This window comes from Sinohyriopsis cumingii, chromosome 6, assembly GCF_028554795.1.
Source record: "Sinohyriopsis cumingii isolate HCF-2022 chromosome 6, ASM2855479v2, whole genome shotgun sequence".
NCBI classification, from domain to species: domain Eukaryota; kingdom Metazoa; phylum Mollusca; class Bivalvia; order Unionida; family Unionidae; genus Sinohyriopsis; species Sinohyriopsis cumingii.
The window spans coordinates 98,742,742-98,758,138 of NC_142966.1; the positions used below are offsets into that span (position 1 = coordinate 98,742,742).

At 33.1% G+C, this 15,397-nt stretch overlaps 1 protein-coding gene across 1 annotated transcript in view; it reads right to left on the reverse strand.

The window, feature by feature from the left end:
- The window catches only part of LOC149797533 (uncharacterized), a 58,275-nt gene extending 46,622 nt beyond the window's left edge, over positions 1-11,653 (reverse strand). Inside the window, exons 1-8 of the mRNA XM_089960772.1 lie at positions 11,541-11,653; positions 10,714-10,791; positions 10,324-10,367; positions 9,526-9,580; positions 9,034-9,092; positions 4,707-4,791; positions 2,544-2,596; positions 266-320 (exon numbers count right to left, since the gene is read on the reverse strand). Of these exons, the coding sequence (XP_089816898.1) occupies positions 266-320; positions 2,544-2,596; positions 4,707-4,791; positions 9,034-9,092; positions 9,526-9,580; positions 10,324-10,367; positions 10,714-10,770 (408 nt within the window). The 5' untranslated portion in view covers positions 10,771-10,791; positions 11,541-11,653. The remainder of the gene's footprint in view (positions 1-265; positions 321-2,543; positions 2,597-4,706; positions 4,792-9,033; positions 9,093-9,525; positions 9,581-10,323; positions 10,368-10,713; positions 10,792-11,540) is intronic.
- Positions 11,654-15,397: the final 3,744 nt, after the last annotated feature.

Here is a 15,397-nt window from a genome sequence, read left to right on the forward strand (position 1 = left end):
ACAGAGAGAGAGAGAACAAAACCAATATATGTACTATTAGAGGTGGAAAATCGCTGATTAGTACCGAGCCTATTCTGAATATTATCTATTTATTTTAATGTATTATATTCAAATACATCCACTATCCAGCCATATTAAAAATGTGAGAATATGAAAGCATAATGAATATATGGTTGTCACAGAGTAGCAGACAACCCACATTTATATACAATAGACTTTGCCTTGTATGTAAACGATGCGCACTCATACACTTCATTCAGTATACCTCTCCTTTCTGTTCCTTCCCCTGGTGTTTCTCCTGCAAACTTGAAGATGTTGAACTGAAAGAGCAACAACACAACCAATGATAATAACAAACATTGGTAGTATCAGTATTAGCATTAGTATTATCCTCGAAAGGACCGCTCCAGTGCCCTATTGGTTAGAACCCTGGCCGAGTCATACCAAAGACTTTTTTTAATGGTACTAGCAGCTACCTCGCTAGGCGCTGAGCATTAAGGAGTTAGTGTTATGACTGGTCGGCCTGGTGTCAGGATAATGTGATTGGGTAGGACATCATGCTACGTGTCTGCGGCATAATGCCCCATTGCTAGACATAGCTATAAACTTCCACACCGCAGACATCGTAGCGATATGACGAAACAATTGTTAAAGCTACGTTAAAAATCCTAATCACACACACACCCACATCCTCAAAAGTTAGATAATAATTAATGTATAAGAATAATATCCATACAAAATAGACATGTAGACTAGTGGCATAGTATATGAATTTATTATTATTATAAATAGACATGTAGACTAGTGGCATAGTATATGAATTTATTATTATTATAAATAGACATGTAGACTAGTGGCATAGTATATGAATTTATTATTATTATAACATTAAGACGAATGTAGGGAACTATAATTTGTGTCCATATGCGTCAGAAATCAAAAGCATAATCCACTGATTACGACCAACTCATTGAAAAATAGTGTATTCTTAGATATCAGCTCATGCTAGTTGTCAATTTATTGATAGCGTGATAGTGCTCGCGATCCTTTTCTTCTTGAAATGACATTGGTCACTTTCACTGATCAGTTACGAACCAATCACAACAGTGTATTTATTTTGAATGAAGAATACATTACATACAATTCCTGAACAACAGAAGTAATTGTGTAGTTCATATTTTTATTATTAATGCATTAATGTTCTGATAAGTATATCATGTGTTAAAAATACTGTGAACCACGTGTAGTTGAATATTCAGCTATCCTGTATACTGAAGCTATGTCTCGCAAAGGAATTGAACTTGTCAAGTATATACATAATATAATCGCCAAGCCATCATTATCCCTATAAATTGTTATGTCGTGCTCGAATAATAATTATCTACGTAATTTTAAAGTAGTATTGCCATCTGTTCGACCTATTACATATTTTGTGCAAATAGTTATAATCTATACACTGATTGATATGTACTGAAATATATCGTTTGAAAGTTATTGTCAGAGGATAAATCCTTTCCTTTGGACTGCTGAATATTTAATGATTTGCTAACTTGATTCGCTAAACTGACGAAAGTGTTTGAACAATAGAAACGACTAAAATGGTTTACGGTTTTACTTTTTTTTACGCATCGTCTAAGACGGTTACCCTGCTTGATGTTTGTGGATGTTTGCTATACTTTTTGTCTGTTGAACTTTCATGTATGACTGATTTAAGGTCATATGATAAGTACATATCGCTTTGCCAATTGTAGAGTTATGTCCACTTGCACTTACCACGTTGACGCTTTGCCTAATTGGTTACACCATGTCGAAAGTTTCAAACATCCAAGTGGTTATTGTTTACATGTTTCTCATCTGCATGAGAGTATTGGTAACGTCTCGTATTTCCTTTTTATTCTTGACAACAGCACAAATTGTTTGTTATATATTTTTAATTCTTCTTCATTATTAAATTCGCAGAATTAGCTCGTACCAGCATCTCAGTATTTGACATTTCCAATTGAAAATGTAGATTTGAAAGGTTATCTTACATTTAATCTCTTCTTATACAATCCACATTACATGTCGCCATCAAATGAAATGTAATAATAGCACAAGCGGAGGCGTTAGTGGAGGGTGATGTTCTTCTTGTCGTCATTAAAGTTAATAACATTTCTATAATTTGAATTTGAGATCTTGATAGTGCTCTTATTACAGGTCACAAGATTTTTCATATATATATATATATATATATATATATATATATATATATATATATATATATATATATAGAGAGAGAGAGAGAGAGAGAGAGAGAGAGAGAGAGAGAGAGACAGACAGACAGACAGACAGACAGACAGACAGACACAGAGAGAGAGACAGAGAGAGACAGAGAGAGACAGAGAAATATAGTTTCAAAAAAAGACTCAACTCAAACGCGATAGTTTGAATGGTCTATCGTTGACCAATCAAGTCTTAGCGTTCCCTGTTCAGTCTGAGTGTGACACATTTTATTTCCTGTAATTTCGGAACTTAAGGTTGTTTTAATCAAATATATCTCTTACTTATTTTGGTCATGACGGCTTTGCTCTTGATTAACAGAGTTATCTGCAATAGCCTGAAAGAGAGACTTATTAAAGTTATAAATCAATTCTCTCTAAAATTTCGGAAGTGTTAATTTCGTAGACTTTTCTCCAGACTGAGAAGAAACCCACCTGTGAAATCATTTGTTCTTGTATGGCTAGACCAGTTCAAGTACTAATATTTCCCACAAAGACAACGTTTTCGAAAGTTCATAAGAATTATGACTTTTGCAAATATATGATTTGAACAAGATTCTAGATTACTTCGTAAACAAAATGTAGAAAAGTCTTTTTTAACTTAAGAGTAATTACCTATTACCCTCTGATAATTATTATCAACTTTACATTTAGATTAAAAACCATTTAGGCTGACGCCAAATAAATGGCACTACTCGACCTCGTGTTCTCCACATCGAATCTTTATGTATCTATTTCGTTCGAAGAGTTCACATATATGGGCAGCTCCTGCATACATATACTGCTTCAAGTACATTAACTCTAAACAGTTTCAATTTTTATATGATTTTAACGTTCCATTTGGGATATGATATTTGATAAATACAGCGAAAATAATTCCCTGGTTTCTGCGGTACTACTCAAGAAGTAATCAACCCATTGGCAATTCTTTACAGTGAGATATCTCGTCTGTTGCCCAAAACTAATTATTGTTCTAATGATGTCAAGTAGTTTTCTTGGAGTTTTCTCTACTTTCCTTTGGAAAGACGTGTGTCTGCGTTTAAAATATTTTGAACTATCATTATCCAAATTGTAATGATCTTACCTTCCAAAACACTTCAACAACCTTCTTTCAAGTCGTTTGTTTTCTGAAACAACTTTTGTCATCTTACAAATGCGTATTTTACTAATGGATGAAATATTCACTCATTTCAAGCAGCTTTTGTACTTATTACAGCACGCTGTCTTGCATTTTCTTGTCTGCATTTTTGGGAATTCGCCTATAACACATATTTTTACTATTGAGTTCGCGTGCCCTTTTATAAATTATTGCCATGTTTCACATTAATTTGTTTACATTCTTATGATAATTTTCTTTTACTGAAACCTTCAGCCCTAAATGATAATATTGTTGTTCAAGGAATTTACTATTGACTTCAACACTTGTTGAACTCATCTTAGTACGATCATGTAACATGTATATATATTTTGTCACATTTCTGCATTTATTTGGACAGAAACAATGGGCAAGTTGCAGAATCACTGGAAACATCAGTAACAGGGATGATAGTTATAAAACGGGAAAATAAAGAAAGATACGGCAGTTTGTTACTACTGAAGTTCTTGTTAATGATGATAATTATGATCCTAATGCTATTATTGTTGTATGTTGCTGTCGTTCTGTTTCACATAATGTGCTTTGTTAATGATGATAATGATGAAACTATTGATACAGCTGTCTGGTGATGTCGTTCTAGCTGAAGAAATTGATTTGTAACTGGTGTTTTGTATATTTAATTAATATTGTGTGTTGTTAGTTTTCAGTGCTTATATGTTATTTATATTTATATTGTGTGAACTGTCAACCCTAATTGTGATCCTCATACTGTGAGAGAAGTTTTAATATAAGGGAAAAAGGGAGAAAGAAAACAATTATTTATTACCATCTTAACGTAAGCCTTGAGATGAATCAGCTGTAGGTGTCTTTCAGTCAATATTTCAGAGGATTTATTAATTTTAATTATTGACTGATATTGCAAGGTGCTCAAAATTATTGAACTCATTGACCAATTCTCACAATTATCCATTCATTCAACTTGTGATTATAGCATTGTGATAGATCAATACTATTTGCATAGTAGCACATTCGTTGACTAAAGATACAGGATAATATTGAAAATCGGAACTCATCCGAAACGCCACTGCAATTCATTTACAATACTCTATACTGTCATGAAACCTCTAGGAGTATGTGGTATTTAATTTGCAATACTGTAATCTATTTTTAAATTTTTAGGTTGTATTCTGAAGAAATAAATTATTTGTGAAATTTTACAATATTTATAGGTTTTAGCGCTTTTCTCTTACTAAGTTAAATGCCATAGAGCCTTAACACTGCTCTATACGAACACTTATTCAACACAATATTTTGTAAAGTACAGATTTTAAAGACCCTTAAATATTACTTACTCTTTTTTCACAGAACATTTTTTCATATGGTTCTCCTTGTTGACTTTCATAGTTGGAATGCAAGTTGGCTACATGGTCTTGCAATCTAAATTAAAAGGTATGCAAATTTATTAATGATGATATGTATAATAATTAAAAAATAAATAATGAATGTTGGCTCTTGTCGATTAAGCTGTCCTCTTCTAGTTTATGTTTCAATTCAAATAACCGTCTCGTTCATAAGTTACATGCATACATACATACATACATACATACATACATACATACATACATACATACATACAGCCTCTGCTGAGATTGGTTACCTCAGCTCTCACGCATTCTGTATTAGATATCACTTTATTTCAGCGAAAAGAAATACTGGTACCAAGCATTTATATTCTGCAGCATGATTACATAAATATTTAAAGTAACGTAATGAACATTGATATCTATATATAATGTTTGTAGTGTGTGTTTTATTTTGTCTATGACTATATGTCATGTATATTTTATTGACTTTTATCCATAATTGAGGGTAAGATTGTTGGGCCTACCTGACCAATATCTTGTTTGTGTAACAACATATTGCATGCCTAATTTTTGTCTTTGATTGTTGATTATATATTAAGATTACTATTATTTGTAGATAAACATATTCACTTTGATTTAATTTCAGGATATTTGTTGTCAAGGAAATAAAATTAGTTGTTGAAATTTATTAAGCGTGTTGGTAGTTCTCTCATTTTAAATACTTAGTTTAATATCATTGAATCGTAATAGAAGGCTGAGTACAGAAATATCAAGTTACCACTACACCCTTTTTTTCCAATGAAAAATAAAGGTCAGTACTTTCATCATTTTGAGAAAATGGCTGAAAATGTGAAAAGGTCAAGAGAGAAATGGACTTTATTATTACAAAGTGTACTTATTGTCAACGTTCTTGAAATCTACACTTCACTGTCGGTACAAGAAAGTGTTGATTATGATGTAGTTAGGAAAATATATCTTGAATGGTTATTAGTTTGCACCTAAGGAATATCGACCAAGGTTTAGGACCTGTAAAAACTCAGCTGGACAGACCCATGTCGAATTCATACGGGGTAAAAGAACAATTAGCCAAGAAGGTTGATAAGGATTATGGTACCCTCAGACAGCTAAGTTAAGAATTGCTTCTATAGTGACGCCAAGATGTACCTTGATGTGCATAAGGTCAAAGCTCACACACTTTTATTTGTCACTAAATCTTCCTCTTAGCAATCCTTTGGTTAGAAAACATATATGTCTCAAACGCGAACCTCTAAATATATATATGGCACAACTTTTAGAAATCGAAATTTTTAAATGACAGGTCATAGTAGATCATTGAAACATAAGTAGCAGCATAAAGGCGAAAGCTATTATAAATACTCTTATTTCTAAATGGTCAATGTCACGTCCATATTTTAAAAGCAATAGATTTATCGGGTTAAAACAAACATTCTGACTTTATTATCGATAATTAATAACTAATCGAGCAAAAAAGTTCTGTACTTCCTGTGTGTGGTTCTACCAAATCTCTCTCTCTGTCTCTCTCTCTCTCTCTCTCTCTCTCTCTCTCTCTCTCTCTTTTAAAAGATTGATAAAAGCAGGATCTTCTCAAAGTCTTTCATTATCAGGTAATATGTCCTTATCTGAGAATTCTTCTTATGGTAAACATATTCTTATTCAGGAAATAAAGTGGGGGATTCTTAATGTCCTTCTACATTCTCTAATTAGTTATCATATTACTCTATAACCCAAGATAGTCATAACAATACCTTCTTTACCCATCGACGGTATTTATTTTTTTTACTAGGCAATGACTTAACTAAATATAAGGTTGTCGTTAAACCTTTAGCAACTGATAAAGCTTCTTTTGATTAGAAAGTTGATACTGTTGAAATTAAAATCCCTGATTTATAATAGCTTGTGTAATTAATAGAGCTGCAAAACAAAGTGTTCTTGGGAATGATCTTGATCAGGAATTTATTCCTGTAGCTGACACGTTTATTGATCAGGCTTTTGATGAATTTACTTTTGCTCTTGGTTGTCGATCAGTAAAGAGGTACTGATCACGATGAATTTGTTTTGACTGAAAACAATCACATATATTTGAAGAACAATATAATGAGATATCCTATTTGTTTTTAGGGCTATTAGCAAAATTCAAGACAAACAAGTTACAGTTTGTTATTTTGTCATAGACAGAGTCCGCGTGAGAAAATGGAGACCACCTGATATACAACCTGGTGACGAGTAGTCATTGAGTTATCACGTTGCTGTTCCTAAGCCATATCGACATGATATTAGTAGTTTAGCTAATGAAACTCTCTTGGCTGGTCATTCAGGGGTCAGTAAGCTTATCACAAGATCTTTAATTATTTTTTATTTTCCGCAGATTAAAAGTGTTGTATCTAAATACTGTATATTGTGTCGGAAGATCCCCAAGGCTAATCTGCAATATATTCCTGCATTTGACAAACAATTTAGCAAATTAATCATAGACTGTAACGGTCCATTACCTCAGACCAGGTATGACATCCAATACTTGTTGACCATAACGTGTGCAAAACCAAGATTTCAATAGGCCATTCCTTTGAGGAATATTAAAACTAATTCCATTTTAAACACTTTGATAAAGTAGCGTTTCTGCCTTCACTTTTTGGAACTTTATATGTTAGTCAAAGCTGATAAAGCGTCAAATGTTGTCTCTAGAATTTTCAAATACGTTTTGCATGAATTGGGCATCAAAACTGTTCAAATCTGCATATCATCTTGAAGGTCAATGACCTTTGGAAAGGTTGAATTAGACTTTGAAGAATATGATTCGGTCGTATATCTTTGATACATTAATAGGTTCAGGTACTCATTTGCTTATGTTTGCTGTAGGGGATCAGTTGAAGAAGATTTAGATTTTAGACATGTTGAACTAGACTTTGTATATATTGTCCGTAGACTATTGAAGTTCTGAAAAGAGCAATTACCTTCAACCGAACATTCAAAACTTGACTAATTGGCTTTATCTCTGAATTCCATGTGCATATCAGTAAAAAGCAACTGCTGTGATATTTCATTGGAATTACTAAGTGTTTAATAATATTTCCGACTACGTCACTATTTTGGAATCATTGTGAATTTATTTATAGACATTTTAGACAATAACATAGTTATACATCATTCATTTAGGCACATCAACACAATTCCAATCTAATGGTACATCAGAACTTTACATATTGACATTTGGAACTCTGTATATAATTTTGGACGTGTGATATAACTTTAATTACGATTTGTGTTCATATTTCACAATAGTCAAAGTAAATTAAAACTTTTCCCTCTTTACTCAAGGGAAATACATTATTTGTTGAATTTGTCTTCACTTGCTGGTTTTCGCTCTTTTATGGTACTTAGCTGAGGACCGTAGAGTCGTAAAAAGATGCATTTAAACATGTTTGATTTTGATACCCTCAAAACAAAGCTGTTTGTTTAACTGGATAGCTTAATATTTCGTCTGCATTATCGATCCCACTCAAGCATAACTGAATGATCACTCTGTCGGATTTTTAGCATAGTATTTTGCAAAACATTAGAGAGCGAGAGAGAGATTATTGCTTTGAGTACTTGAACTGTGAGGGAATTTTCAAACAAGATGATATAAATCACCCGAGGAAATAAGCAGAAATTTAAATAGAGCTCGATCCTAAAATTAATGATTCAGAAATGTATCTATATTTATCCATTTTTTCATTTCTGAGATAAATTTAATAAATCAAAATAGGTGTATGCAGGATATTTCTCTACTTTACTCTGTTGTTTTCCTGATGCATTACATTCACGCAAAGAAACACCAGAATATATTAATTAAGCATTTCCCTACCTCGTTGTGGTCGCAATTACCCCCAATTTGGATGTAGATTCATATACATACTTATTCAAGTTGCAAGGCAACAATAAATGGAAGAATAAACGAAAGCATCAAGCCTTCTGAACTTTCCTTGGAAATTATTTAAATGTATATTCTAGGGAAAAGAAAGCGAACTAAGCATCAGCAGTATATTTTTATGCTTTTTTATGTTTGGTCTGCTTTTAATGTGCTTTTATGTTGTTGTTGTTATTTTTCTTTAGTTCTAGGTACTCTGGCTAGGTACGCAGTTGTAGATGGGACAGTGAAGCAAAGAAATTTATTCGTGTCTGAAGAGCTCGTTAGTGAAGTTTCTTCTATTTTACGAATAATGAAAGTAAAATACATATTGTCCAATGAAACAAATTTTCAATAGTTATGTAATCCCGGTGTCTCTGAAGAAACAACTTTTTGAGCAACATTTACCGCTTTTCTTCTTTGCTATCCTGATCTTCATGCTTTGAAATTGTATGGGACACTTCGACCTGGAAGATACGTGCTAAGGTTTCATGAGGAACTAATCACTTAATATGCAAAAACACACTAGATTTGAATAACATTTCTAATAATGTTATGTCCACCCTCTCTTTCCCTAGATTTTATACAATTATTCAAGAACAACAAATCAGTTCATGTAACTTTTTACTTAGTTATGCACACTGATTTATAAAATGCATTAACTGAAAATTAGAAATCTTATCAAAATATCAATTAGCACTAAAAGAATGTGAAACAGTCTCAGTCTGAAGCATAATATAAGATATTCATTTTTACTACATTATGTTCAAGTCTCTGTAAAATTCAATCGTATTAAACAAACATCAGAACATACAACTCAAGCTGACCTCCCACATTTATATCCAATATACTTTGCTTTGTATGTAATCAATGCGCTTTCATATCGTTCACACGACATACCTTTCCTTTCTGTCCCTCCTCTTTGTCTCTATGCTGCAGGTTTAAACCTTCGGAACTAAATAATAATCATAATAATAATAGTGTTTCTTGTAATATGGGCCACTGGCCCATGAAACATATCAACACATCATGCGGTACAAAAATATGTTATAGTGCTTAAAAAGAACACGTATTGATAAGAAGTAATATACATAAAAGTACCTATTATTATTATTAGTAGTAGTATTGTCCTCAACCGTTAAATAGTAATTAATGTATAAGCTTAATATCTATACAAAATTGCATGAAAAGTAACGAAATACTGTTCTAATATATTATTACTACCAAATCAAGGTTAAATAGAGCTGAAAGTAGTGCGTTGTTACCCGTGTTGGTATGCTTCATGAATGCAAACGAGAATCCACTAATTGCGAGCTGTTTATATAAAAATATTGTATTCGTAGATATCAATTTATTCTAGCTGTCAATTTAGCATGAAGGTTCTCGCAATCGATGTTTGCTTTAAACTCCAATTTTACTGACCAATTCAGTGCAGTTCGTTTATTTTGAATGTATTCACCATATTTAATTAACAAGAATACATTGCATACATTTAATGTAACATGGTCTAAGTATATTAGTACCAGAATACGTATGTATGGCAAACACCGTATGCACTTCATCATGTTGCGTGAGCAACTTTTGACAGTAAATCTAAAAATATATGACCACTGGAATACAAAAAGAAGAAAGAAATAAACAGCAATATCTATTTGAATTATGATAATCTGGAATTAGATTTTAAATATGATTATCTACCTTGGATCCAATATTTTTGAAAATCGAGCCGTAGACTCTTCATTCTGAAATTTGCAATGACTAATTTTGATTATATTTATCAACACCTATCAATCTAAACAAAACTGATATTTAAATGAATTTGTATTTATAATGCCAATACATGTAGATATTTCTTTAAATTTTATATTTATATTCGCATTTTGAAATATTTTGATCTCTCAGCTGTGACAATTAATGGTATTTACATTATGTATGAATCAGTCAGATACTACGTAATAAAGCATCTTCATTACACATCATCAGGCAGTACAAAATGATGATGATGATAACAACGATGACGATGAATATGACGATATACTGGCGTATAAATTATCACAAAAGAAAAATATTAATTTTATAAAACCCTACCGTTGTCGCAGAGATTTTATTCTCAGAGCTAAGAGAATGGCAGCAGTTCTGTCCCATAACGTTTCTTGAGTCTGAAATCTAGACAAATGTGATAGACATGTTATGTGTGCTAACCAAAGTGTAATTGATTCCTCGTATATGTGCAGTCTTTGAAAACTTAAATGACGTTAGAAGTTTATGTTCAAGTGTTTTATCTAAATTTGATTAATTCTTCTCTCTCTCTCTCTCTCTCTCTCTCTCTCTCTCTCTCTCTCTCTCTCTCTCTCATACATACGTGTTGAACACGTATATCGCCAAATCCTCTTCCAATTGTTATGTTTGAGACCAACGTGCATGCCAAGCTGAGATCAGCAAACATAATGATTATAATCCCTCTTTATTTGTAAGGTTTGAGATTAACATCAATACTAGGACGAGATGAACAAACCGAACTTTAGTCATGTTTTTCTATTCCCTAGATTTAAGACTAACATCCTTGCCAAGCTGAGATCAATAAGCCCAGTGTTTGGTCATTTGCTTCTTTATCGGTCAGGTTTGAAATTAACATTAATATGAAGCCGAGATCAAAAATCTTAATATCCATGCCGGATAAAGATCAACAAACACGTTCAGACAAAATAATGGATTTATTTATCAACGCCAATACCGCCTCCATACGAATTCGTGTTACTAATAAAGTACTACAAATAATCTTAAAATTAGGACAGAATATATGTATAAGTTTGTTTTATAAGCAACACATTTGTTAGCAGTTGCATGAGATTGTTTAACAAACTATGAAAATAGTAGGAGTACTATAATCACAAAACCATAAAGACAGAACTTACGAATTATATCCTTAGACAGTCTATTTGATTCGATTTTTGTTTCCTTTTTAGTCGACCTCTATGGCGGATCTTTAATTTCCTTCCTCCTTAGTGATAACTAAGAACTAGTTTTAAGCTGTACATGCACACACATGTAGTATAAACTGTATCTACCCACATCCTTTTGCTTAATCCACAATGATATTATAATCTGCGCAAGAATATTTACATATTATTGAGTTACTCGGTTCTTTATCGACTTCAATGGAAAAGTGATGATGCCACTAAACCAGAACTGAAAAGAATATGTGTGGGTCAATAATGTTAATAAACGTGAGTACTACGTAAACACTGTCCACCAATTTGTGTAATGATATTACATCTCCACTTGGGTGTGTATAGTAACTTCGTATGTGTATCACTGCTGTGTATCTCGGTATACAACTGTTGATACGTTTCATTTGCCAGATAAAGATAGCTACAAATACCAGGGCTCACAAATTATAAAGTGTCCATATATATTCTTATATCTGAGGGATGGATGGTAATTGTGACTTGAGTTCGAGCTCAGATCACACAGACCAGTGTGCAAACACAATACAGCATATACAAATCTAAAATGTTGCACTTGCTTCTATGTGTCATGTATGATATCTTTGTATGGGCGGTCGGGACAATGTATACACTAGACGAGGTAGATAACTCATTTTTGCAGCTCGATAGAGCTGTCATGTGAACAGTTTAAGTACATCTGTCCCCTAGACTGATTAAGATCATTGGATTCGTTACATTTAGGTGGAAACACTATGGAGTGGAAGAATATCCCCATGGCTAGCAATGTTGTGACCCACATGCACAGAAAGTATGGTAATCCGAGTTAAAATTTTTGTTGATTTGTATATATAACAATGCATTACACTATTTTACATGCACGTAAAAGATTTTACGTATGGGAAATGCCTTGTTTTATTTCAATGTTTATCATTTACAGAGATAAAAATCAAACAAGTGAAAGGAATTTTAAATAGTTATCAAGAGAATTTAAAATATATAAACTTCATTCTATAAATATAATTTATTGTTATATATGTGACATTCTTTTCTATATTTGTGAAATTTGTCTTACATATACGAAAAGGAATTGTTTCATAATTATGAAAAAAATTTGTATGTGAAACATGACTGAATTTAATGTAGAACAATACTTTCAATTCTTCAAAAAGTTAAATTCTTTGTCACATTTGAAACAGTATTTGACATATCCAAGAATAACGATAATCAATGTTCAAACGGGTTGCCATGACAAAATATTTGGTTCTTATTTCGTCTTTCCTGTTTAGCCACGATATCTGTCTGACTAATTATCATTTGTACTGCCCAATACCTATACTAACTCAAATAAAGGTCAGGATGCTGCGTTGCCCTAAGAACAAATGACACAAGAGGCAATTGCGCCTATATACAGTATACAGGCGCATTGAAAATGATTTCGGTAGTGGGTTACCAACCAGAATATGTGCCACATAGATTTGTAAGGTCATGCGCTGTATCACCAAATCATATATGTAAGATCGCTTTCGATGTAAAATACCAATAAGTGTTTTTACAATTTGAAAGTGCAAAATAGTGTTAGTACAGGATATATGATTGAAATGAAGACGCTGTATTGGGATATTCTGCAGAGGATGCATATTATACTCGGTATTAAAACTGGACCACTCCTCCTGCAGCGAGCATTATTCCAGAAAAGGACTTGGATTCGGATTGACTCGTGTGCAATTATTTATCTTCGAATGAGTTTTTTCGGTACTCTTTTGAAGTTTCTTATCGTCGCAGGAGATTGTCCGGTATCAACCTTTCCACATTTTCCGTCATGACCAGCATAGGGTGATTATCAAACATTTACGAGCTATATAAATTTATGCAGGGCAAACAATTATAAAATGCATTAGTTAATAAACAAAAATACCGAAAATAGAAAACAACAAGAGGAAATGAAGACCTTGAACAGTGAGAAGAGGTTACATGGCATTCTGACGGAACAAAACACCTGAGATAAACGTATGAAGTCACATTTGCCAAACCCAAGGAAATGTAACCTACATAATAAATCGATTCTAAACCACCCACACCATTTACTACCTCCATTGAGATGTAAGTAGCATCAGCACCATCACAGCAACAAAAGGGCTTGGACGTGATAAAGGTTTAAGTCACTTAAAGATTATGCTGAAAGTCCGTATTATCAAAACCCCAACGGCTCAGTTAAGAGCCTCCCAGATCTCTCAGATCAAGGTATTGCTCCCATGATTGCAAATCAAACACACCAATACAGAACACGCAGGAGATAACACCCATCACGCAAATATGTGTGAATATCTTATGAATGAATGCTAAATAAATAAACAAATACAATTTTGGATACAGTAACATTTTGGACATATTCTACTCAATTGCAATGACTACTAATTTTAAAAAAGTCGCATAAGTCCATTTTGTTTATTTTTCTGTTTCTTTTAATTTCTTTACTTGAAATGGGTTTTACTGCTACCAAAATTATTTGTAATTCATTTCTTCTCAATTCCCTCAGACACTCGAAAAGCAAATGTCCCTCTTATACATTGATAACTGGTATTTTCATTTTTGTCACACTTCCTGCTTTTCTGAATTTGAGTTTTCTTTTCTTCGACGTTCTGAACATTATATATCCAAGTGCCTTTTCTCGTGACAGACATAAGCCTTATTATCATTTTTATCTAAAGAAGTATTCGGGTGCCTCTCCATAAGTCATCTTTGGTCTCTACATATAGGAAGAGGGAGTTAACCTAGTAAAATCAAACTTGAATCATCTACCGTAATAAAGCGATTGTACCCTTCCATGGAAATGCCCGACACAAAGCATTGATGTTTTGTTACAGCAAGCATTCGCCACGACGTTATTGCAGAATTTCAGCTTACTGATTCGGATCCCTATCCAGGTTGATAAACGTCCACAAGCCTTAGTTCGAAAGAGTAAGTCTTGTCGAGAAAGAAACTCGTTTGGTATCCCTTGAAAATTACACATTCAACCAACACACGACGTGACTTCCAGAAAAATTTGAACGACTTTTTGCACTTACACAGTCAAAATTATAAAGTTCAATTATCAAGTGTAAGACACCAAAATATATTACAGACTTACTGGAGTATGTGTTAGAGGAATAGTAGCAAGATAAAGATCGTGATCTTTTGAGACTGTCGATTAATCGCATCAGTTAAAGTCTCCTGTTTGTATAGAACAACTTGATCCAAATTACTGCTTGACCTACGATCGTGTGATTAATTTGACAGGACTAAGGTAAAAGATACATGTTGTATGATTCATTTTCCGTTACCTTTTGTCAGCGGAAAACAGAAGAAAGGCATATGAATTCCAGACGAACGGAGTATTGTCAGGATTTACAGATCAATGTCAGATGTGTTTATCACGCAATCGTGATGGTTCGAGCCCACGCAAATAAAATATATACAGTGGAATGGGGAAAGATCGGAAGATTATACCTACATCAACAAAAAAAGCAACCGTCCTTTAAGAAACAAGCAGGAATGTTGACGTCTGTGTATTCCCTGGATTACAGAATATTCACGACATAATATAACATACTATCACTTAGTTATACGTTGAAAGTTTACCCTAAAGGCATTAAGTGGAGATTTTCTGTTTCTAGGACGCCGTGTTCTAGACAGAAAACATACTGATTCCTATTATCACCGAAATACCTTCCATGTCATTGAATGTATTGGGTTACAATTGTAACAAATGTGACCATGAATTTAAAGGTCGTGGGCGACATATTTATTACATGGGAAATTCCGTATAAGTTCAGCCGCTAGACCAG